General features: G+C 36.3%; 3 protein-coding genes and 1 long non-coding RNA gene across 4 annotated transcripts in view; all 4 read left to right on the top strand.

The window, feature by feature from the left end:
• LOC119083231 (zinc finger protein 271-like) overlaps positions 1-25,021 on the top strand; it is a 700,255-nt gene that overhangs the window by 412,659 nt on the left and 262,575 nt on the right. The gene's annotated exons all lie outside the window — the stretch shown is intronic.
• LOC119083304 lies at positions 404-16,345 on the top strand. The gene is made up of 3 exons (XR_005088834.1): positions 404-673; positions 10,424-10,430; positions 16,335-16,345. It is a non-coding gene; the product is annotated as an uncharacterized LOC119083304 (long non-coding RNA).
• Positions 2,828-5,132, top strand: LOC119083255 (glycosylphosphatidylinositol anchor attachment 1 protein). The gene is made up of 6 exons (XM_037192933.1): positions 2,828-3,072; positions 3,134-3,484; positions 3,559-4,487; positions 4,552-4,694; positions 4,760-4,925; positions 4,983-5,132. The coding sequence occupies exons 1-6, from the start codon at positions 2,892-2,894 to the stop codon at positions 5,109-5,111; spliced, it is 1,899 nt and encodes a 632-aa protein (XP_037048828.1). The 5' UTR covers positions 2,828-2,891; the 3' UTR covers positions 5,112-5,132.
• LOC119083277 lies at positions 20,915-22,371 on the top strand. The gene is made up of 5 exons (XM_037192965.1): positions 20,915-21,055; positions 21,130-21,202; positions 21,265-21,410; positions 21,546-21,738; positions 21,792-22,371. The coding sequence occupies exons 1-5, from the start codon at positions 20,997-20,999 to the stop codon at positions 22,353-22,355; spliced, it is 1,035 nt and encodes a 344-aa protein (XP_037048860.1). The 5' UTR covers positions 20,915-20,996; the 3' UTR covers positions 22,356-22,371.

Here is a 25,021-nt window from a genome sequence, read left to right as displayed (position 1 = left end):
GTCAATACGTTCCGGCATAGAAACTTATATAGCAACGTAATGTCGTGCTGCATAATCCGTTGGAGTTCTTCAGCAGAGTCAGCAGCATAATACAAGACAGTGTCGTCAGCGTACAGTAGGATCTTGCCCAGAAATGACAGTCGAAGTATGTCGTTCATGTAGATGATGAAGTGCAGAGATAACAGATCCTTGAGCGACACCATCCAGGATTCGTCGGAATATGCTGGAATTCTCACCAATGACTGCAGCCGTGCTACGGTTGTGTAAGTAGCTGAGAATGAGCTTAGCGGCATGTGCTGACAATCCTACACGTAATAGTTTAGGCTCAAGTCTTATTGGATCTACCGTATCGAATGCCCGTTTCAAGTCTACGAAGATGCAGGCGCAATTTTTCTTTCGTTTCCCAGAACTCCTCCGGAAGTTGAGCTTGAGAAAGTCGACTAGTTGATGGGCAGCGTTGACACAGCTAGATTTCTTGAGGAAGCCAAATTGGTCGCTGACAAAAAATCCAATATCATTCAGGTATCCAGTAAGTTGTGCAGCCAAGAGGTATTCGAAAATCTTTGACAAAGCTGACAAGATGGTCAGTCCACGGAAATTCTCAATATCGCAATCGCCAGATTTGTGAATTAGCTTAAGACGTCCTTTCAATAATGCATCCGGAAAGAACGCTGTCCGAATGGCTAAGTTCAAGCAAAATGCAATTAACGGTGCAATCATCACTGAGGTGGCTTTGAGTAGACTAACTGGCACGTTGTCGACGCCAGTTGAGCGTTTGTTGGGAACTTCATTTATCGCCCTGACAACGTCGTTCGAGCTGACTTCATTAAAATTCCAATCATTACCAGCAAATTCGGGGTACAGTTCATCGATATCGTCGAGGCTATATCCATGAATCGATACAATTGACGCCGCTAAGTGTTCACCAGCACAACAGAAGTGAGCATTGATCGTGTTGCATGATTTAGTTGAACCGTCCATTGGAATGCCATTGATCGTGACAGATTTGTCTTGTTTCGCTTGAAATAGGTTGAATACAATCTTTTTGTAGAGAGTCCATGTTTTACGCGCATCACCCGATGCTGACGAAATTCGGTCGGTTGGTCGTTTATTATTGTTGTTCGTGGTCGATATCAGATGACAGCCGTCTGTAACAGGTTAAAGTAAGAAATTGTTTATCATATACTACATTTAAAGAAAATGATGCTAGGTATATGCCCACATATTTCTCAAATGCAAGTATACCATTACTATTTGAATGAAGTACTGTGTAGTAACCATCACATTATGACATCAATAATCCCAAAAGTCGAGGAGGGGAACCCGAAAAAAAAATCGCTCAAAACCCTGAAATTCTAGAACAGGAAAGATGGTGGACCAAGCGAAGTACCACCTAAATAATCACAAAATTCAAGAAGAAAAAAAGAAATCATAGGATTCTGCACGGCAGTGGAGAGGAAATTTTTTTCGCCATTCAAGAGATTCCAAGCACGACAGAGTAAAGTTAACCAGGCAGTAGCGCTGATTTGACTAGGGACCTGAATAATCTAGTAGCCCTATATTTTTTGCGAATAAAATTTTTCAATTTATGTCAGTGTTCATTTGAGTTCATTTTCATACAGTGCATTAGGTCCATTATTTGACGTTTCGAAAATGAACCGCTCCTGCCTGATTTATTTTACTCTGCCGTGATTCCAAGAAATCTCTGAAATACCAAACTTTTTTGTCACTACCAAGTTGGTAACAAGCCTATTCCCAACTGTCGCTTCTCATATCGTACATATTCATCAACATAACGAGTGATTCTTTTGAAAATCCACCTATCAAAATCAGACCCATTTCGTCTGTGATAAATATACATGGTTTGAAAGGTATTTGCCAGTAGACCTCAAAACAGACCTCAGATAATCTCCTAGTTACTGGTGGAAGATCTCCGAAGGTGGAAAAAGTGTGTTCTTTAAACTCATTTTTGGCCGCTAAATGTGTAAAGCTCAATGAAAGTAAATAGATAGGTATGGCCAAACGTTCAAATTTGTTCTAGCCGGAGCACATACGGATTTGCATGGTGCCACCTCAAACAAACTCATTTCTAGTGCAAATTTCCACTAGAAATGAGTTCGTTTGAGGTGGCGCTATGCAAATCCGTATGTGCTCCGACTTGTATGGACTGGCCATACCTACTTATCTACTTTCATTGGTAAAGCTGAGGTCAAGTACTTTCAGGTCATGACAGGTTTGCGATCATCTGTATGTTAGAGAAAATGTCCAACAAAAATGTTTGAAATCCGTGTGAGCTTCAGACAGAACTGAGCTGGTACTGATGACGGTTATTGTGAACCTAACATGCTAGTTGTAACGTGTATTATTAAAGCTTTCCAGTGATATCTCATTTACAGTGCTGGTGACTACTGGTGAATTTTAAGAGTAACTGGTGTACCATTTGAATATTTCGTCTTTTACTTGCTACCCGTGTTATGGTCTCACTTCGTTCGGGCTACCACTCGCGAAAATAGCTTAAATACATCGTCCCAACCAATTACACAAATAACTATTATTAAGTTGACATATCACACAATCTGTAATGAGTGTGTTTAAAAAACCTGCCTACATTGTGAAAATTTGTGTTTCACCGCCTTCGTGATCAACTCAGAAGTGTCTTAACTTGTTCTTTCACAACTGAGTCGACTCACACTCGTCGACATTAATTTTCTGATTTTCTAAATTTAAATTTCGCGCCATATAAAAGTTAGGCTCATCGTTAAACTCATCCATATTCTTTTACATTTTCTGACTGACAGCATCTGCATTTTACAAATGTCAAAATCATAACCGGGCTGCTGGTTTTACCTGTCAAGTGTGTGAAAACCAAAACAAACCAAAACGAACAAAAAATGGGTCTCTTAACTGACCCAGGATCGTCGCAGCAAAAGTCAAAGTACGCGAAATTACTAATTAAAGTAAACAGGCGGCTCTGTCTCTTCTTATACTTGCTCGGATTGGGATGGTTCTGTCTGTTAAGCCACAAGGAATTTAATCATGCGACATACTTTTCGGAAAACGCCTTGCTGCCAGGTACGTGACGTTGAACCGAATTTTTGATCGATCGTCACAGAACAAAATGTAATCTTTCAAGGACTCGTCTATTCGGAAATCAAAACGGACAATGTGAACTACGCCCTCAATTTGTACGACGAACTGGAAAGAGAACGAGAATCCCATAAAACCGGAACACCACACGCATGGTTGCTGTCGAAAATGCGTCAAATTGGCCTAGACACTTACTCTCACAATTTTACATTAAACTATCCGCTGGGAGGTGGAAAGACTTTCACTGGCAAGAATGTCTATGGCATTCTACGTGCTCCCCGCATCGGATCGACAGAGTCGTTTGTCATTACGGCACCGTATCGTCCACCAGATTCTATTCATCCAGAGATAACGCATAGCATTCCGTTGTTACTCGCATTTGCGAATTTTGCACGCAGTAAGTGTTACAGTGTGGAGCTCGGTCATTGACTGGTGCATTATACTAACGAGCCAATTTTGAACATTTATCAGACCAAAAGTACTGGGCCAAGGACATAATATTTTTGATAACCGAACAGGAGCAACTGGGTATGCAAGCGTGGTTACAAGCATATCATGGAACCGAAGAGAATGACGTATTGAAATCGGGAACCCTGGACGCAACAGCCGGATCGATACAAGCTGCCATCAATTTGGAAATACAAAATTACGACATCGATTTCATCGACGTAAAGATCGAAGGCCTGAACGGTCAGCTACCGAATTTGGATTTGGTGAATTTGGTGCAACGATTGACACTGAAAGAGGGCATATCATGTGGTCACCGGCAAACGTCGAATAAACGAAGAAGTGCGTTGAAAAGCAAACTGGAAGAAAATTTGGCGCATATGGTGTCAATGGTGTTGACACAGGCGACAGGTGTGCCGAATGGTAATCATGGACTCTTTCACCGATACGGCATTGAAGCCTTAACGTTGGAGGGACACAAATCACCGTCAACAAATTACCAGCGACGAACGCACGGCGCCGCCTCACTTCTTCGGCTCATCGAAGGAATTTCACGAAGTTTGAACAATCTACTGGAACGATTCCATCAAAGCTACTTCTTCTATTTACTGGTGGCTAGTGATCGATTCGTATCCATTGGTGACTATATGCCTAGCGTGGCGGCCATGGCTGGTGCTCTGTTAATCAAAGCATTTATCGTTTGGCTAACGATCAATAAGAAAGAGGACAACGATGATGCTGAACAGCAAAATTTAAATTTCAATTTCGTTGGCGTTGGTAAATTTTTGATTGTCGCTCATGCTATCGGATTTCTGTTAGCGTATCTACCGTTTATCACTCAAATCGACCACGGCGTTAAGACGGAGCAATTTATATTTTACGAATTCGTAACGATCACAAATCTGACCCTAGTCATTCCTTTCTTCGTGTTGTTCAGTTCACTGAGTGTTCAGGTAGGTGACTTTGATTTCTATAATTTTTCGCATGTGACACAAACGTTTTCGATCACATTTGCAGATCCTTCACATTGCCGCTTTACTTGAACTCGGAACGGTTTTGATTATCATTGGCATGGTTAACTTTTCGCTGGCCTTGCTGCTTTGTGTGTTTGTCGTTCCGTTTGCCATTTTGGTGAATCCAGCACCTGGATCCTTTAAAAAGTAACTTCATATCCGTCCTTTACGCACCTGGCCATTTGAATATTTTTTTTTTCGTCCATCAACAGTGTTCACAGAGCGGTCAGCATCATCTATCATCCGCTTCTCGTAACATTCGCATCCGTGCTTGGTGTAACAGTATACACATTCCACGAGTTACCGTTACCTCTTCTAATGGAACGAGCATTTAAGGCCACAATGAATGCAATAACATTCTCGATTGTGGATTCCATTGTATGAACATATAAATCTCGCCGACATCCTATCGAGTCTAACGAATTATATTTTTAGATTTATGGTAACTGGATTTTTGATCTGGTCACGGTGATATTTGTACCAGTTTGGATCATATTTTGGACGTCGTTGATGTGTCGGCAACAGGATGATGTGGTTGTAGCTACCAAAGAAAAGGACGAATAAATAAATGGTTTTGATGTGGAAGCTCTTTATTTTTGGAATGTAAATGATGGTTATGTTGCTTAATCCTTACAAAATGTTGGCGAGTTGTTCGTCCTCGCTATAATTACCCAACCACTTTTGGATTTGATACGGATCAAAACTTAAGTTCAAATGACAGCTCTTTTGTAAGCAATTTAAGGGAAAAAAAACTGAAATTCAGTTCCACATTCTCTGAAATATCGTTTCCTCCAGTATAATAGAAGGATATAAGGCACACCCTTACGATGTCAGATCTACAAAATCGACTTTCGGACTCATGATTCTAGGATTCATAATTCACTTGACTGAAAGTCATGGGTCTTACGGATGATAAACACTCTAAAATGTTTGTCACCCAATGTTCACTACTATGATTGAAAATACATGAATGTGCGACCAAAATCCTTAAATACAGAAAATGTTTGTCACACTTTGTTCATTCCTTGATAACACGATGACTCGAGTAATTTTCAATGGATTTCCAAAAACTTTTTTTTATTTGACGGGGAATTACATTCCTGAGGTTAAGTTCGAAGATGGGCTATAACGGACGGGTATTCTCTGAGATATTCCCAAAAGAATTTTTGTCTTGTCGCTTGATAACACGATAACTTAAGTAATCCTCAACGGATTTCAAAAAAAAAAACAGATTACCTGTCTAAATAATAGTCTCCTTATCATACGGAGTAATTTTCGACTTTCCAAGAAAATTTTGTTTGATAAGTACTGAAATAACTCGGGTTAAGTTCGTTAATGGAAAATACTGAAGTAATAATCTGTTATTTATTCCGAAAAATTTTTATGTGTCATTTATTGTTGTCTATGCTAGAAAAAAAATCAACGAGTGTGAACTTTGCGGCCAGAGCGAAGCGAGGGCCGTAATCACACGAGTTTCATACTTTATTCATGATCAAATGAGGCCGAGTTTCAGTAGATTTAATTGCTAAAAAAATTCTCATAATTTAGAAAATTTAAACGAACGTGAGCTTTACAGCCAGAGCAAAGCGAGGCCTTCCATAATTTTTTTTTAATCGACTAGGACTGAAATTCATGAGGCTTAGGTTAGTAAATGGAAAGTATTGGAGTAACAATGTAGACTTTATTTCGAAAAGATTTTTTTGAGTGATTTCGTGGTAGTTGTTTGTATACAAAAAATTGAACAAGTATGGACTTTGCGGCCAGAGCGAAGCGAGGGCCGTAATCCACACGACTCAATACATAATCAAGAAATCTTTTTACCACCGTTTATAGCAGACAATGGGACTTTCTGAAAAAAAATTTTTTTAAATATAATAAAGCGAATGCGCAATTTATAAGAAAATAGGAAGCGCGCAGATTCTCGTGAATTTAAGATTTCGTAACTTGACAGTTGTCATCTTAAAAGTTACGAATCGTATGGACATTCGCATTAAGGTGACAACTGGAATTCTTGAATTCACGAGAATCGGCGCCCAGAGTGCAGATTGTCGTATTTTCGTAACTTTAAAGAATTCGTAACTTGACAGTTCTTGTAGGATTTTATACACGCAACCGTCAAGTTACGAATATTTATTCAGTCAGTCAAGGGACCTGACCCACCCATAAGGTGGGGCCTAGTAAAATTTGTGAATTAGTAATCTCCAAATCCTTTGGATTTGTAATCAAACGATGAGTGAACCACTGTCGAATTTTTGGGACAGGCCAACGGAATTTGTGGAAATGAGAATTGGGATTTATGGAAGTTAGTGGAATTTTTGGGAATTAAATGGAAATATTGGAATATCGAGTGGCAATTAAATTGAATATTTAGGATTGTTGCGTTGACGAATACTTGTCTGACATTGACTGCGCGCCACTATGTATAGCCGAATATTTTAATTTGGCCAAAATGCTTCATGTTGCAAGCAAATGCTCCGACTGTTCTGATGGCTACTTTTTTCTTGGTAAGTGATCAGTGAATGTTCATCTTCATCCCAGGAAAAATCAGAATTTTCTTTTATCACTAAATTAGCTTTCCAGTCCAACGGTATAAGACAGACAGAAAATGAATCGAAGAAAGGAAGCAACCAGATTGCAGACCTATCGAAGGACATGAAACAATACTTCGCCTGGAAACCGTTTGGAAAGTGAATGACTGGAAAAAGAATGCAGCTGAACATTTCATAAGTACAGCGGCTTCGCCATTCAAAATTATTTCGCAGACGATCATTTTCGAAATTATCAATCCGAAGTCTGGCCTGACCCGAAATCATTCAAAATTAAAGCCGAGGAGAGCCACCGCAACGTTAAATCTAAATTCGAGTCAAACTTAACAACGGTTGAAATTAAATTACAAAAACAATTGTAATTCACTATTGCATCATCGTCGGTTAACATTGGTTGTTAAGGAGAACAATAATATAATCACCAAATTATTACCCACGCGATATTTGTTCGGTCTAAAACAATTCGTCGAAGCACCACTAGAGATACGAAAGTGACTTTCGGAAAGTCCAATTGTTCTTTTTATATTTTACTGAATGTTTGATTCATTCGAGATGAAAAGATACCGATGTTACCGTCACAGCTCTGTAGCAGTGCTACGCACATCTCGACCATTATTTCCCGTATGGAGGTTATTTAATGATAACATTCATTGTAAATCATTGCATCAGCCGTACATTACCGGGATGTTATAGATAACGACGACAAAAATAATGACAATAATGACTGGGTAATATGGTCCTTAATATAGTAAAATAAATGTTTAAAAAAATTGAAGTACAAGATTTCAAATCAACCGATTAAAAATACTTTGATCGACGGTAGTAATAGACCCGATAATAATACTGGTTATATGCTTGCCGTCTGTAACAGGTTAAATAACCAAATCCTCGCGTATGTGCCAGTGATGTATAACTCGTTTCATGCTTCGGGCCAAAAATGATGGCACTTTTTGATTTTTTTTTTCTCGAGCTTTCAACATGTTTACCTGCTTTGGACGATTGATTTTAGGCACTTTCGCTTGTAAGCCTTACTCCGTTCGGCCTACAACTCGCGAAATTGCCTAGAATCAATCATGGAAATCAGGTACACAAATGAGTAATCCATTTTATTATTACCACCCATCTTCAAAATAAGAACTGGATACGAAATTCTTCGCAAAATAAAAGAAATTAAATGAATTGTTCTCCTAAAATACATCTGATACAACATATTTAACGTTTTTTCACCATTTAGTAGTAAACGCACTTTAATTTTGTAGAGCCCTAGACTTTCGGTCAATGGAATTCGGCGTATTGAGAGGGTGAAAGCAATAATGACAAAATTTTAGACTCTCAATGTCCCTTCCTCTACCGCCGAAAAAAAAATTGGGTACCGCGAGAGCCATATTCGTTCTATAACTTTTCGAGCTGCATCATTTTTGCCTACTTACAGCTTTCTGTGAACCACCCTCTAGCTGCCTTGTGAAATGAGAAATTTTTTCAAAAATTAAGAGCAAGCTGCGGTTGATAAAAGCGATGTTGAAAAGTTACTGAACGAATGTGTAGCTCGCAGCAACAATTTATTTCTGTCGAAAACCCACCGAACCGAGTTTTGAAAAAAGTAGCAAAACATGAACACTTACCTCAACTACTAGATCAATATAAAGGTCAATTTAACAAGTAGATGGAATCTAAAATTTTCTTTAACAAACCCTTGCGCAGAAAATGCCTAATAATAACTTTAGTTACATCATACATCGCGAATAACGATGTGGTGAGTCGTAGCATCCGGTGAAAACCACTTAAAAAAAAGTGTTAATTTATCACAGAATTTATTTCAGATTGACATATTTGTGACTTGTGACATAATTATCAAGATTTTTTTATTTATACGAATACAAATAAAAATATGGTGAACTTCGCGGGGCGAACCACTCGATTCTCATGTAATAGTACATTACGTCCGGGGCTTCTAATTTTTATTTTGACGAGTGGGAACGTTATGATCAAAATAAAAATTTGGAACCTCGTACGTACAGTGCTTTACGTGCTTCTGGTCGGGAAATACGAAAAATGTACTCGAAAAATTACACTTACCGACCAGAAACACGTAAAATGAACTAAATTTTATATTTAGAGCTTTTTTCGAGGCTTTCTTCAGAAAAAAAAAGTAAAGAAAATGAGAGAAAATCAACAAAATTTGGAAAATTACGAAACTCAAGGAAACCCTTGCTTGTAAAAAAATTATTCATGGTCCTGCCTTGTGAAGGGATACTATTAAGCAACTGTTCCCTGGCCACTATTTTAGTATCATGAGGCCGAAACAGGTTCTGTGTCGATAGATCTTGAACATTGAACTTTGTGACAAGTATTTTTTTTTTCTTCATTTGGAAAATTAGTTTGGAGTAGATGTGGCTGGTTTTTCTCAATTCGTGGCACAAAAGTGAAAAAGGGTGCGTTATTGGACAAATCCACGTAACTTGCAAGTTAGAATTTTCTACAAATGTGAAATTTGCAAATCTCGAGAAATATTTGTAAATTACTACATGTATAACTAATGAACTAACTTACAAACAACGATTGAGAAGTACAAAAATCAGAAAGATAGATAACCCATTTTAAATAATTTGGAACTCGGAAATCAATCAGAGTATACAAAAATCTCGTCCAGCTTTTCAAATTCATTTCAGAATTTGGAATTTTGAATTGAGTGGAATTTATTTAGAATTTTCGAAATTCAACTGGAATTTAGTGGAACGATATTTTGTTTCGAAATTTATAATTGAGTGGAATTCGTCGAAGTAAGTTGGAATTTTGGAATTGAATTGGAATAAAATATAATATAATCTGTTTGGACAGATTTTCGGGCAGCGGTAACCCCCTTTCCATAAAAGTGGAGTTCGCCCCAGTGAAAATGTCGGTCTCACGAGACCATGAAATACGTATTCTCAACGGTCTAATTCCAGTCTCAAAATTGCTGGAATTCTCAATTAGGTCTCAAAATATTTTTGTTTTTGCTAAAATCATTTCGGATGAACAAATGAGAATACCGTAGACCAAACGAGTAGTCTCTTTTCGAATATTATTTCGCCAGACTGTGCGAGACTGGATGAGTCGTCTCGTTGCAGTAATATACTCAGATCGCTTGAGACGAAACAAGTAGTCTCTTTGCTAACATTTATTGGTGAACTGTGCGAGACTGGATGAGTGGTCTCGTTGCAGTTATATGTCCAGATCGCTTGAGACGGAACAAGTAGTCTCTTTGCTAACATTTATTGGTGAACTGTGCGAAACTGGATGAGTGGTCTCGTTTGAAGAAAATATTTTCTTCGATATCTGAGACCGGTTGAGTGGTCTTGTTTGAAGAAAATATTTTCTTTGATATCTGAGACCGGTTGAGTGGTCTTGTTTGAAGAAAATATTTTCTTTGATATCTGAGACCGGTTGAGTGGTCTTGTTTGAAGAAAATATTTTCTTTGATATCTGAGACCGAGTGAGTGGTCTTTTTGGAAGAAAATATTTTCTTCAATTACTGAGACCGGTTGAGTGGTCTCATTTGAAGAAAATATTTTCTTTGATATCTGAGACCGAGTGAGTGGTCTTTTTGGAAGAAAATATTTTCTTCAATTACTGAGACCGGTTGAGTGGTCTCATTTGAAGAAAATATTTTCTTTGATATCTGAGACCGGTTGAGTGGTCTTGTTTGAAGAAAATATTTTCTTTGATATCTGAGACCGGTTGAGTGGTCTTGTTTGAAGAAAATATTTTCTTTGATATCTGAGACCGAGTGAGTGGTCTTTTTGGAAGAAAATATTTTCTTCAATTACTGAGACCGGTTGAGTGGTCTCATTTGAAGAAAATATTTTCTTTGATATCTGAGACCGGTTGAGTGGTCTCATTTGAAGAAAATATTTTCTTTGATATCTGAGACCGGTTGAGTGGTCTCATTTGAAGAAAATATTTTCTTTGATATCTGAGACCGGTTGAGTGGTCTCATTTGAAGAAATAATTTTTCCGATTTCTGAGACCGGTTGAGTGTTCTCATTTGAAGAAAATATTTTTTCAATTCTTTGAGACCGGTCGAGTGGTCTCTTTTGAAGAAAATATTTTTTCAATTCTTTGAGACCGGTCGAGTGGTCTCTTTTGAAGAAAATATTTTTTCAATTCTTTGAGACTGGTCGAGTGGTCTCTTTCGAAGAAAATATTTTTTCAATTCTTTGAGACCGGTCGAGTGGTCTCTTTCGAAGAAAATATTTTTTCAATTCTTTGAGACCGGTCGAGTGGTCTCTTTCGAAGAAAATGCTAATTTTAAAAATAAATGCAACCGAATAGTTGAGGTTTTGCGTTCTTTTGGTTCGTTCTGCAGATCCAGTGAGACAACTGTTTTAAATTAAATCAAACGTTTTATTAACAAAGGAAATTGAATTGGTCAAAACAACGAAAAAAGTATGAAAACGACGCTTTTTGCGTCAACAAAATGAAAAAAGATAAATGCGAATGTACACTAAAGGTACGAAAATGACGTTTTTTGCGTCAACAAAACGAAAAAAGATAAATGCGAATGTACACTAAAGGTATGAACACGACGCTTTTTGCGTCAACAAAACGAAAAAAGATAAATGCGAATGTACACTAAAGGTACGAAAATGACGTTTTTTGCGTCAAAAAAGATTCATGCAAATGTACACCAAAGGTAAGAGACAAAGAGGTAACAATTTCTATTCAGGATCTTTGTCGCTCGTTTCTGATGATATTGAAGCAGATGTTTCTTCTGCTGAACCCATTCGAAACAGCAGCACCTCGGACAAGTCAATGTCTTCCTCAACAGCTTTCAACCGGTCTCAGATATCGAAGAAAATATTTTCTTCAAATGAGACCACTGAACCGGTCTCAGTAATCGAAGATAATATTTTCTTCAAATGAGACCACTGAACCGGTCTCAGCAATCGAAAAAATTATTTCTTCAAATGAGACCACTAAACCGGTCTCAGAAATCGAAAAAATATTTTCTTCAAATGAGACCACTCAACCGGTCTCAGATATCAAAGAAAATATTTTCTTCAAATGAGACCACTCAACCGGTCTCAGATATCAAAGAAAATATTTTCTTCAAATGAGACCACTCAACCGGTCTCAGTAATCGAAGATAATATTTTCTTCAAATGAGACCACTCAACCGGTCTCAGATATCAAAGAAAATATTTTCTTCAAATGAGACCACTCAACCGGTCTCAGATATCAAAGAAAATATTTTCTTCAAATGAGACCACTCAACCGGTCTCAGATATCAAAGAAAATATTTTCTTCAAATGAGACCACTGAACCGGTCTCAGTAATCGAAGATAATATTTTCTTCAAATGAGACCACTGAACCGGTCTCAGAAATCGAAAAAATTATTTCTTCAAATGAGACCACTCTACCGGTCTCAGAAATCGAAAAAATGATTTCTTCAAATGAGACCACTCTACCGGTCTCAGATATCAAAGAAAATATTTTCTTCAAATGAGACCACTCAACCGGTCTCAGATATCAAAGAAAATATTTTCTTCAAATGAGACCACTCAACCGGTCTCAGTAATTGAAGAAAATATTTTCTTCCAAAAAGACCACTCACTCGGTCTCAGATATCGAAGAAAATATTTTCTTCAAATGAGACCACTGAACCGGTCTCAGTAATTGAAGAAATTATTTTCTTCAAAAAAGACCACTCACTCGGTCTCAAGCCGCCTGCCAATGAGACTGCTCATCCGACCTCGGAAATTGTAACAACGGTTCAAAATTAGAACTCCAAATAGATATATCTGATTTAGCAGCACGTGAACGTCGACGGCCGTCCAAATTGAAAGTTAAGCATCATTCGTCGCGGTTAGTACTTGGATGGGTGACCGGAAAAAACATTACAAATAAAAAAAGGTAAAATAAAAAAATTCAAATATTACTAACGATTCTACAATTTCAGTCAGTTTGGTCTAGCGAATTATAAAAAAAGTAAAGGGTAGTGGCCATCTGTGAACTCAACATAGAAGTACAAAAAAAATCTTCCGATAAATAACGAACGAAGAAAAAAGTTCTAAAAAGAAATCAAATATGAAAAGTCTCAAACGGTCTAGAAAAAACTGAAAAAAGAGAAGTCTCAAACGGTCTAGAAAAAACTCAAAAATTAGAAGTCTGAAAAAGTTTTTTTTTTTATGACACTCATTTATCCTCATCCAGTCTCACAAGGTCTAACAAATCCAAAATGAGACCACTCATCCATTCTCACAACGTCTAACAAACCCAAAAGGAGACCACTCATCCAGTCTCACAAGGTCTAACAAATCCAAAATGAGACCACTCATCCAGTCTCACAAGGTCTAACAAATCCAAAATGAGACCACTCAGTCAGTCTCACTACGTCTAGCAAATCCGAAACCAGACCACTCATCCAGTCTCACTACGTCTAGCAAATCCGAAACCAGACCACTCATCCAGTCTCACTACGTCTAGCAAATCCGAAACCAGACCACTCATCCAGTCTCACTACGTCTAGCAAATCCGAAACCAGACCACTCATCCAGTCTCACTACGTCTAGCAAATCCGAGACCAGACCACTCATCCAGTCTCACTACGTCTAGCAAATCCGAGACCAGACCACTCATCCAGTCTCACTACGTCTAGCAAATCCGAAAGCAGACCACTCAGTCAGTCTCACTACGTCTAGCAAATCCGAAAGCAGACCACTCAGTCAGTCTCACTACGTCTAGGAAATCCGAAACCAGACCACTCAGTCAGACTAGAACATCCTCAAATGAGTCTAAAGAGAGACGTCTCATGAATTTTGGATGAACTCCGATGAACTATTTCGATAAATTCTCGGTCTCAAATATTCTCAAAGGCTCGAAATACGTAGTCTCACGGCCATACAAAAGTTTCGGTCTCAAAAAGGGTCTCAAATACGTTTTTTTTTTTCACCGGGGCGGTTCAGACACTGAGATAACGCACATTTTATCGTCCATTTTTTCTTCATTTACTTATCGGTTTGATGCGGCAGTATATAAGTAATCAAATGCAGTATTAGCTTAAAACACAATTTCGTAGCGTTATTTGTGGTATCGACATCTTTTTTTTTACAACACACGCTGTGTTCGTCAAAGTTCTTCAAATTCAGTATATTCTTAAAAAATGAATATTGTTTTCATACTTATCATTGCCTCATGTTTTGTTGGATTGGGGCAGTCGAATGTGTACGACAAAACATCTGCTTTCTTCGGAGCAACGAACATTGAACATTTCGGTGATCTTTCATCAATTTTTAACAAACTATTCTTTCATATTAATTTTTTTAAATGTTATTAGGATTTGCAAATTTGCCCAATCAACGTGGTGTCGATATTGGATGTCCAGGATGCCCTGTCTACAATGGAGGGAATTGTTTTCAGTGTTGCGTTCAAAGGGGTTACTCAAATGGAGGTAGTTGTGGCGGCTTTATGTTTTTTACTTGTTTCTGCGTTGGGCGCTAAGATTAACTAGTTAGTCTAAGATTGAGCGCTTCACTTTATCAGCTCTAACCTGGGGGAAATAACTTAGTCTATTTAGTCTAAATTATACACTCTACAGATGAAATACAGAGTTGTGTTACCGATGCTTGAATCTAATGGTTTTATTTTCGATAAATGAACTAGTAGATATAGGCAATATCAGAGGCAACTCTATATAATTCAATTCAATGGGTGCTGGACCATTGGGGTTGTTGGTCTCTGGAAGCGGATACTAATTCGAATCGTTTGGATCATTTCGATTGCTAACTGCAGGAACATTTTTATTGAGTTTCAGGATTTTTTAAAATAAAGCTTTTTATTATCGTTCCAAAATTGGTTTTGCGCGGAACACAATAGTTATTTGTGTTTTCTTATTTGGAGGATTGATTTTAGGCAATTCCGTGAGTTGTACATGCGAAAGTGCCTAGAATCAATCGTCCAAAAGAGAAACACAATTAACTATTGTGTTCAGATACCCAAAGAAATTTTCATGTTAGGGGCCGAAAACCCGAGAAAAATCTCAAAACTCACTCATTTTCGGCCCCGACATATGAAATCGCCCAAAACCACTTACAGTGGAGGTGTGACGCAAGTATTGTTATCCACTTACCAAATAACTGATATCGGTGTAAGTGACGCTTACAGATTTGACACGCAAAAAGATATGCGTCACAAATGGCAGCTGTTGAGGAAAGCACCCGAAAGTTTGATCAACAAAAATTTTACCCGAAAAATTTTAGAAAGAAAATTATTTAAAAAAAAATGCGTCAACAAGTGGCAGATGATTTGGCTTTCTTCCGTTTGAATTCCATTCTTTAAAGAAACATATTTCACAATTTTTTAAATTTTCCTTCCTCAACATCTGCCACAATTTTTTCTGTTAAAATTTTCTTTCTAAAATTTTTCGGGTAAAATTTTTGTTGATCAAACTTTTGCGTGCTTGCCTCATCAGCTGCCATTTGTGACGCATATCTTTTTGCGTGTTAGTTAGTTTTTTTTGTTAGTGTTGGTTTTTTGGTTATCTCGGTGATCACAATCAAAATGAACACCAAAACCAATAGATCATTGTCAATGTCGTTTGAGACGTCAAATAAGCTGTCATTTTCACAAAGCTAACCACAATATTAAAAAAATTTATATGAAGCTGTCATTGTTTGAGGTTAGCTTTGTGAAATTGACAACTTATTTGACACTATTTTAGAGAGATGTACCGCTATTTGACACTGATCTATTGTCAACAAATAAAACATCCCAATTTGTTATTTCTTACGTTGGTACAGTCGAGGAAATTTAGATTTCGGGTTTTCCAAAGGTATTAATCTTATTTAACCCACACTTTATCCCACAACAATGGAATCCACAAATTTAAATTTAATTAACTCAGCGGTCGCAATGACGGCGCTGCAGTCACGATTTCAAAATGTGATATAGGGTGGATAAACTAAATTTTGGTTTTGGTTACATTTTCTCTTGGTTTTTAATTATTACATCAGGCTTCTCAATTAAGAGTAAATTTATGCAATATAAACCGTTTGAGTTTGAAAAAAGATGTTTTGTATCAGTGAACGATATAGGAAAGCGTTCAGTACGTCTCAACATACAAAAGAACGTAAAATATAATTGTACATTTAGCCACCCTACGTCCGTCATCGCTTCTATTGTCTTCAAAAACATATTGTGTGCTTGTCATGATATGTATCAGACGTTTGTTTATTTATGTGTCTCATCTAAAATGCTGGCCAGCAAAATTTTGATCATTAAATTCAACGGCAAAATTGATCTAAATGTTAAAATAATTGTGAATAATAGTGAAGTTAATGTGGTTTTGTTTTCTCTTCATTAAAGAATTTGCATCAGTTCGATGTAAAGTGAGGAGCACCATTAGAAAAAAAACTTGTCGCTGAAGAATGATCAAAAAGTTGCTGGACGCAATAGCTTCAACTAATGCTTTGCAGGATATAGAATCAAAATTAGAGAAACACCGTCCATTTGAAATCTTCATCATCATCATTTCAACTAAAGGCTTTTTTTAACGAAACGGAAGTTCGCTCGCAGATTCGGATCGGAACATCTCATTCGTTTTCGCTAAAGCTCGTAGCCGTCATTAATCATGATTCCCATGAAGAATCGCCAAAAATAAAAAATTGGCAAGGGATGAAGAAACGCCGGCAAAAACAAAGAATGATAAATTTGTCTTTGTTGCGTTTCTTCACACTTTGGCGATTCTTCGTGGTGATTAAACAAATCCTTTGAAATTTATCCTTTTACGAAATTTATCTAAAAGGCGTTATTTGTTCGAAGCTAGTGAATCTATCCTTTTATAAAAGTTACGAAATGCTGCCTGGTTCGATCTTAAGGAAACTCTTATTTTACGTCAGGTAACGTCATCTTGTTCGATCCTAGGGAATTCATACTTTAACGAAAGATCCCGAGGACACTATCATTTTACGAAAGATAATGTAGAGACATTTCAAAAACGTATTTTTACACTTTGGCGTTTCCTCACACTCTGGCGATTTTTCTCTTCTTCTCTTCACACTCTATCGATTTTTCTTGGCAATTCATCATTATGGTTGATTTGTTAAATCAACAAGAAAAATCGCCATAATGTGAAGAAAAACCAAGAAATATCGCCAAAGAGTAAAGAAACTCCAAGGATCATAGAGAATTGAAAATTTGTCTTTATGGCGTTTCTTCACACTTCTGAGACTTTTCTTGATGATTTAACAAATCAACTAAATATGATGAATTGTCAAGAAAAATCGCCAAAGTGTGAAGAAACTCCAAAATATGACAAATCGCCAAATAATACAATATTGCCGATTTGACTATAACTTTTATTTAGAAAAAGATTGTACGGGACAGTATGTACTGCATATCATATAATTCCTCTCTCTTGTGTTTATCTGTGTTCTACGAAGCCAAAATATAATTTCGGACTACAAGTAAACCGCCTCGACTGCCCAGTAGTTATTTTCCTAAGTTCCTAATGAGTGCAGAAAGGCTATTTCAACATTAGTTAGGAAAGAATAATTTTTATGTGAATGTTTCTGAGGTTTTCCATCTTAATATTTTCATGAAGTTACAAATAATCCACAGAAAATTTTATTACCCTAGAACGAGGTCGGAAATACATCAAATAAATCAAATAGAAAACAAACGTGGAAATTGTTATTTTGTCTAAAAGTTGATATTAAAATTCTTTGGAAATCGTAAATCGCATAATTGCATGAGCAGGCATCTCAGGATTATAAATCAGGAACTTTGAAGTTCGTCATATATTCATATTCTTATCTTATTCCTGACCAGATTCTGTTTTCATGATTGAGCTCAATCATGAGCTTCACTTATACAAAGAGTTGAATTTATTTCCTATGCCAAATTGTAATTTGTAAGTCTTTAGTTGAAATGATGATTGTGAAGATTTCAAATGGACGGCTCTTGGTGTTTCTCTAATTTTTATTCTATATCCTGCAAAGCATTAATTGTAGCTACTGCGTCCAGCAACTTTTTGATCATTCTTCAGCGACAAGTTTTTTTTCTAATGGTGCTCCGCACTTTACATCGAACTGATGCAAATTCCTTTATGCAGAGAAAACAAAACCACATTAACTTCACTATTATTCACAATTATTTTAACATTTAGATCAATTTTGCCGTTGAATTTAATGATCAAAATTTTGCTGGCCAGCATTTTAGATGAGACACATAAATAAACAAACGTCTGATACATATCATGACAAGCACACAATATGTTTTTGAAGACAATAGAAGCGATGACGGACGTAGGGTAGCTAAATGTACAATTATATTTTACGTTCTTTTGTATGTTGAGACGTACTGAACGCTTTTCTATATCGTTCACTGATACAAAACATCTTTTTTCAAACTCAAACGGTTTATATTGCATAAAGGTACTCTTAATTTAGAAGCCTGATGTAATAATTAAAAACCAAGAGAAAATGTAACCAAAACCAAAATTTAGTTTATCCACCCTATATCACATTTTGAAATCGTGACTGCAGCGCCGTCATTGCGACCGCTGAGTTAATTAAATTTAAATTTGTGGATTCCATTGTTGTGGGATAAAGTGTGGGTTAAATAAGATTAATACCTTTGGAAAACCCGAAAACTAAATTTCTTCGACTGTAACTCACGAAATTGGTACTTTTTTTAAATCGCGAAAATTTTCGAAAATTAGAGCGGCTTCTTAAACTCAAATTAAAAACTCCAATTAACACTTTTCCAATGTCAATGTACATTTTCAGTGTTTTTTTTTGATGTGTTCATTGAAACAAAAATACATATGGACAAAGGCTCGCGATCTATTCGGTTTTAGCTTCATTTATAGTTTTTAATTTCGCCTCACTGTTCGCCTGATTTTGTCTTTGTTTCACTTTTGTCTCAGTGGTATCAGTTTGGTAATGACAGCAATCAGGATTTGTGATTTTGTAACCGCATTACTGCGAATTTATCAAGACATCATCGTCCCTAATGTCATGTTTAGAGTAAAAGTGGCTACACTAACCAAAAGGAAGCGAATGTCTTTACGTCGCATGGAACAAGAGATGGTAATCCGAATGCATGACTTGTCGCGAAACCTCCAAGAAGCAAGAAGCAAGACTTAAATATTGGGGTCATATACGTAGACGCCCAGCTGGATATGTATTGAGAAAGGCATTGAATTATCGTATACCTGGAAAACTGAAAACTGATGTTTTACATGGAACAATTTGCTACAACGTGCTGAACAACGCTCAGGTACTCAACTGTGGGACGACACTATCAAGTTGAGAGTATCAACAACACTGCACTTCACAACACGAAATCACGGCAGAGTAAAATAAGCGCTCCTGCCTGGTTAACTTTACTCTCTCGAGGCGAAATGTAATGCAATATAATGACAACTCAACAACAGATGAATCTAACTATTAGCGATCTGGTCAGATGTAACATAACCATCATGTAACTGAAATATGGTATTTATACACCTTATAAATTTAACTTCTTTTAATTTTTTATTATGGCAACGAATTGAATGGAATGGGCAAGCAAGGTACCAACTTGAATGAACTATATTAAGACAAAATTAGTAGCTAGTCCGGCCACAAGTCGACGGTGGTTGTTGTTAGTTTTAAGTTGTACATATCAATGTGCGGGCCAGCGCCGTTATTTTTGGACTCAGGTTCATATATAATTTGTGCTACCAAAGTTCCAACGCTGATACCCTTTTGGTCGTGTGAAAAGGCACCAGTTTTGAATGTGTCAGGTCAGGTAGGGGACCTTTACTTCGCTTAAATTTTAGTTTTTAATGTTTTATTTGAATTTTTTTGTTGATATTATCACTTCTGAAACCACTAAATTTTCGTAATTAAACTGGAAACTGTCAGTGGTTATCCTTGTATAAAATCACATGACCATATCATTAATCCGTTATGAGCTCTTATTTTTCTCGTCATTGTCGTTAAAGGTGAAAAATTGATAGAGGAATTTACACTCCCATCAAAACAGTTAGCAAGATATTCATGACTTTCGTTGTTTTTCTTAAATTCCTACAGTTCCACTTCTCGCAACATGTTTTACACATACGTGCTCGTGTAAGCAGTAAATCCGAGTATATAGCGAATCGTACAAAACATATGAAATTTTCGGGACTTCGAAAAATGGAGAGTCGCATGAATATCGTTAAGTATTTTGAGTAGGGATGGGAGACGTTCAAAATTATCGATAATATCAATCGAAAGAAATTATCGATAATTGATTAATCATATCGTTATCGATAATTTAATAATTATCGATAATTATCAAAATATCGAAATTCGATAATTATCAAAATATCGATATTTTGATATTTATCTGAAAATTCATGATATACCGATATATCGGAATATATCGATAAATATCGGATTTTCGGACCGAAATATCCATATATCGAATTATCGATATCTTGATAATTATCAAAATATCAATAATTATCGATTATCGATATTTTTTTGATAATTTTCGATAAAAGAAAGTCGATAATTATCGATTATCGATAATCATTATCATTATCGCCCATGCCTAATTTTGAGGAGACTGTGTATATACAGTCAGAGGCAGTGAAAATTCAGCACGAATTTGCTTCAGCTGTTTTACAACTGATCCACATAAACTTTTCACCACGCGCGTACGGGTACTAGTTTTAACCATATAAATAGGGATAAACAGTTTTGATTGTATGTCTGAAAAACAGCTCAATCAAATTCGTACTGAATTTTTACTGCCTCTGACTGTAAAATGTTATGCGAAATCGGTGACAAACAATTAAAGTTGCCATTCGCTTTGCACCATTCATATAATTCATTTTTTATTCATTTTTTTAAACGTTCAATAACAACATCTCATCCAACGATTTTTCCTGCGATGACAGTCTGTCGAACCCAATGTAGAGAAGGCAACGGCACTAGTCTGGCCGGTTCGGAGTAATAGAGCACACAATTTTTATTCGCTAACCAAATTTTCAAATTTACCTTTTCTCCCTTCTGTACGAATTTAGCAAATTATCCGGATGTTGCTCAAATTGTCCCGATAAAATGACCGTAAGCGATCCCACAGTCAATGCAAAAAATGTAATCGATTTTGGTATTCATTTTCGTGATCTCTGTGTAATCAATTTCTATTCCATTTTCAGCCGTTCGACCATAACTCAATGCCTAATTGTAAATTGTCGAAGTCAAATATTCTCGATAAATTGCATTTTAAGTTGAACCAGCTGAATAAATTAAATGCTCACGTGCAGAGGTGTAACGATGCGTTGGAAAATTCAAAATTGAAACGGTAAGTCTTATGAATAGACGTGACACATCCGTAGGGTAGGAAGTGTTAGATGGCGTTAGTTGTTGGTAGCTTGTATCCTTGTGAGCATTCATCAACTAAAGAAGAGACTTTAACTTGTACAAAACAATTTTTTAGTAACCCTAAGTCATTTCAATCGAAAATGGAATTTGAGAATTTTCTACGGAAAACGTATAACGATAATCGTTACTCATATTGCATTCTGAACTGTGGACCATCAGTTCCGCACCGACAATTGAAAGCAATGCAAGTAACAGACACTCGTATTCCCAAAGACATGGGGTGGAATTGGAAGATTACGCATTCGGAGGTGAGACATTCATTTTGCGTTTTCATCCAATTTATTCACCAATTGCCGTGTAGGACTGGCAACCGGGAAAATTACCGAAAATTATAAAAATGCGAATGAGTCATTTTCTCAATTATTATCCATGCGACACTCTGCCCATCACCAGATGTGACATAAAACTATCCAAAACTTCGTTCAACAGCGGTGACGAATTGGAATGGAAGATTAAAAAAATGATTCAGAGCATGGGATTTTCGCCGTGTATCTGTACTAAATCGATAGCGTGGTGCACCTGTCGTGATAAGAATGAGACGACGAAATTGAAGAAAATCTTGAATCAAATCGAACAGCAAATCGGTGAAAGCGGACTGGAATACAAATTGTATTTGAACGAAATGAATGATGATAATTCCAAGAAAATAACATTGTATGACAGGAGAACGTCCTCGAAATCCATTCCCGATTTAATTCATCAGGAGACCCAATACGAACCGATGGATTTCAAAATTAAGAGAAGTTATACCAGTAGGTTGTCGAAGCCTAAAACTATTGAGACGAAAACTGCTAAGCCGAACAACAGTGCGGTAACAGTGAGTGGAGGTGATTTGAAAACTTTGAATAAAAAATCGAAAAAATAAATTGAATTGAGGAGAACATAACGTGTCTAATCATTGAAGTTGCTCTTTTTCGGGATGCACAAATTTTAGATGAAAATCAGCCGTGCTTGAGATAAACTTGGTTCCACTACTATACGTGATTACTGATGAAGGTAATTTTTTAAAAGTTCTCGTTCTTGAAGAAAAGTCCTTCCATTTACATAAATAAGATTCTAGTGGTCCATGTCCACGAGAGTTATTTTCTCGTTAACTGATACAATAACAGAACCAACAAGTTATGGTTATGTTCCGTTATAGCAAAAAGGTTATTCGACACCAGCAACGTTATTTGTACTTTATTTAAAAATAATGGTGTCAGCACGTTGAACGACTATCAGAAATAGAGTTGTAACGTTATAGGTGGTAACGTGTGCTTGTAACGTTACGAATTGTAGGAAAGTATTTACAAAAATCGAAACAATAACGTTCTTGGAACTTTTTGTATAAAGTTTTCACGCTATATATGCCCATCACTGCAAGCATGTTATCAGTTGAGTTATCAAATCTGGTACTTCGCTAGATTTTTGTATTTTCCACATGGCTTTAAGCCGAAAGCACACGAGCAATAAGCTGCCAAGATCGACAGATATGCTGCATTTTCTATTGTTCACCAACATAATTGTCGAACCCAACATCGCAAATATGCTCGTGTGTTTGCAGCCTTATTCCAAATCCTTTTCCTTTACTGGTTTTATCAAATACTTTCCAACATAAGCCGTCATTTCAAAGAGTTTATCGCTTATTTTGTCGAAGCTTCCGATAACAGATGACAACACGAACATGTCTCCTTCAGCAGATTGTCGTCAATTTCATACAATTATCCTTGCAAAAACAACTCAAAGTTCAATTAAATAAAATTTTATTTCGGATCTTGAATTTTCATTACAAAAACAATTCATTTTACATTGACGCATTGTATAAAGCACCAAAAATGTTTCATATTGTTTTCCACTATCACTTACTTTGGGACTGTGTTCATACTTGAAACCTTATTACTGTAATTATTATGTTCGACATAAAATGGCATTTAATTTGAAGACGTAATTATGTTGTGGCGGTTTCGTGTGGGTGATTGAAGGCCATTAGAGTGTAAAAGTAGATGTGTTCGGAGAAGTCTTGTATGTGGTTTTACTGAGTTTCTTTGTATGAGCACCGTCCACATTATCGATTTTATTTTATTTAAATTTTAATTGTAAAATTAAGTAAAAGATTTTTGTTAATTAAAATATTTCTCATTTTTCTAAATTTAAGTAAATTCATAAAATAATTTTCATTTAAAGCTATTTCGTTAATTTCTTGTTATCGTATAATATGATGATGACTTATATATCAACTTTCAAACTCGCAATTTCTATTACAAAACTGATTTATGAGTGTGAATTTTAAGCATATTTTAAGGAACATATACGGATAAAATGGTAGTGATAAGTCTCTATATGGAAGCCAGTTGTTTTTGACAGGACAGGCTAAATGACGAAATTATTTAGGTAAAAAAATATTCATATCATTCGGGACGTTGCTTCAAGCTTTCATCAAGTTATGTGTATAAGAGGACGTTTGGCACGAACAGAAATACTTTATCATTTCTTTCTGGAATTATTCCACCTTTAGGTGAACTCCCTTTTGCTGCTCTTAACTTTCTATCTTTTGAAATACAAGTTTCTATTAAAGCGCAAGGACTGGCTCGAAAAAGCCCTTTGGGCGTTGTATGAAGAGAATTTGTAACGCCCATGATTTGTTCCATACACACAAAAATACGATAAGATTTGCGGATGCGACAATTAATGTTAGTATTTCAATGATATTTTTCTTTCATAATCGACATGATATATATTTATCTTGATCACAAATGATATATATACCTAACAGGATCCAGCTTTGACGTTTTCTCTCAGTTATTGAAAACTTAGCATTTGTAGAAGATTTTACGAATGACTTTTAAGTCTATGTTTTGACTTTCGCTTGCTCTATGAACCATCAGCTTTACTGAATCGATTTTACAAAAGGTTTTCCTGGTTATGTTCCTGTTCAATATTCTAATAGCTCATGAAATACCCTATCTCAGCGATAATCTAGATCCTAATTTTGATTATCTTTCACAAATTTTTTTTTTATCAAAATTTACTCAACTTAGCTCGTAGAGACGACTTTTTCTAGTCTTTTAAACTCTCTAAGAAACCAGAAGAGAAAACACAAGCTGTCATAATCAGAAAATGTATTTTTCTGATCAGTGATTGTAGTTGGATGAGTTAAGGAAGAAAGGGTAAAAAATGATTAAATAAGAAGAAGACAAACGTTCTGATTTTCGGTTTTTGTAACTTAAATTTAAATGAACCATCGGGGCTAAATCCTCGGACTTATTCACCATCTGGGTCAAAAACACACTTTTTTGGTCCTAAGTGATAATGTCTCTGATTCTAAGAGATTTTATTGTCGAGTGCCACAAAATTTACTAGAGAAAAATTGAATTTAGTCACAGACACTGTATTTAAAAAAAGAGAAACAAAAAAAATGCTACAAAAACAACAATATCCAAACATATTTACACATCACAGAATTTTCGTAATCTGCTTAACTATTCAAATTATTTTTAACACAAAATACCAAATTTAATGCAAATTTATTACCAAATTTTGAGTCATCGCGAT

Source organism: Bradysia coprophila, unplaced genomic scaffold (genome assembly GCF_014529535.1).
Source record: "Bradysia coprophila strain Holo2 unplaced genomic scaffold, BU_Bcop_v1 contig_583, whole genome shotgun sequence".
Lineage (NCBI taxonomy): Eukaryota > Metazoa > Arthropoda > Insecta > Diptera > Sciaridae > Bradysia > Bradysia coprophila.
This window is presented reverse-complemented; position numbering and strand designations above follow the sequence as displayed.

Bases quoted from the DNA above. Each gene is read 5' to 3' on its own strand.
- LOC119083255 (XM_037192933.1), top strand. From the start codon at position 2,892: ATGGGTCTCTTAACTGACCCAGGATCGTCGCAGCAAAAGTCAAAGTAC. The intron at 3,073-3,133 runs GTACGTGACGTT...TAATCTTTCAAG, and splicing joins GGAAAACGCCTTGCTGCCAG to GACTCGTCTATTCGGAAATC. The intron at 4,926-4,982 runs GTATGAACATAT...TTATATTTTTAG, and splicing joins TCTCGATTGTGGATTCCATT to ATTTATGGTAACTGGATTTT.
- LOC119083277 (XM_037192965.1), top strand. From the start codon at position 20,997: ATGACAGTCTGTCGAACCCAATGTAGAGAAGGCAACGGCACTAGTCTG. The intron at 21,411-21,545 runs GTAAGTCTTATG...ACAATTTTTTAG, and splicing joins GAAAATTCAAAATTGAAACG to TAACCCTAAGTCATTTCAAT. The intron at 21,739-21,791 runs GTGAGACATTCA...ATTGCCGTGTAG, and splicing joins GGAAGATTACGCATTCGGAG to GACTGGCAACCGGGAAAATT.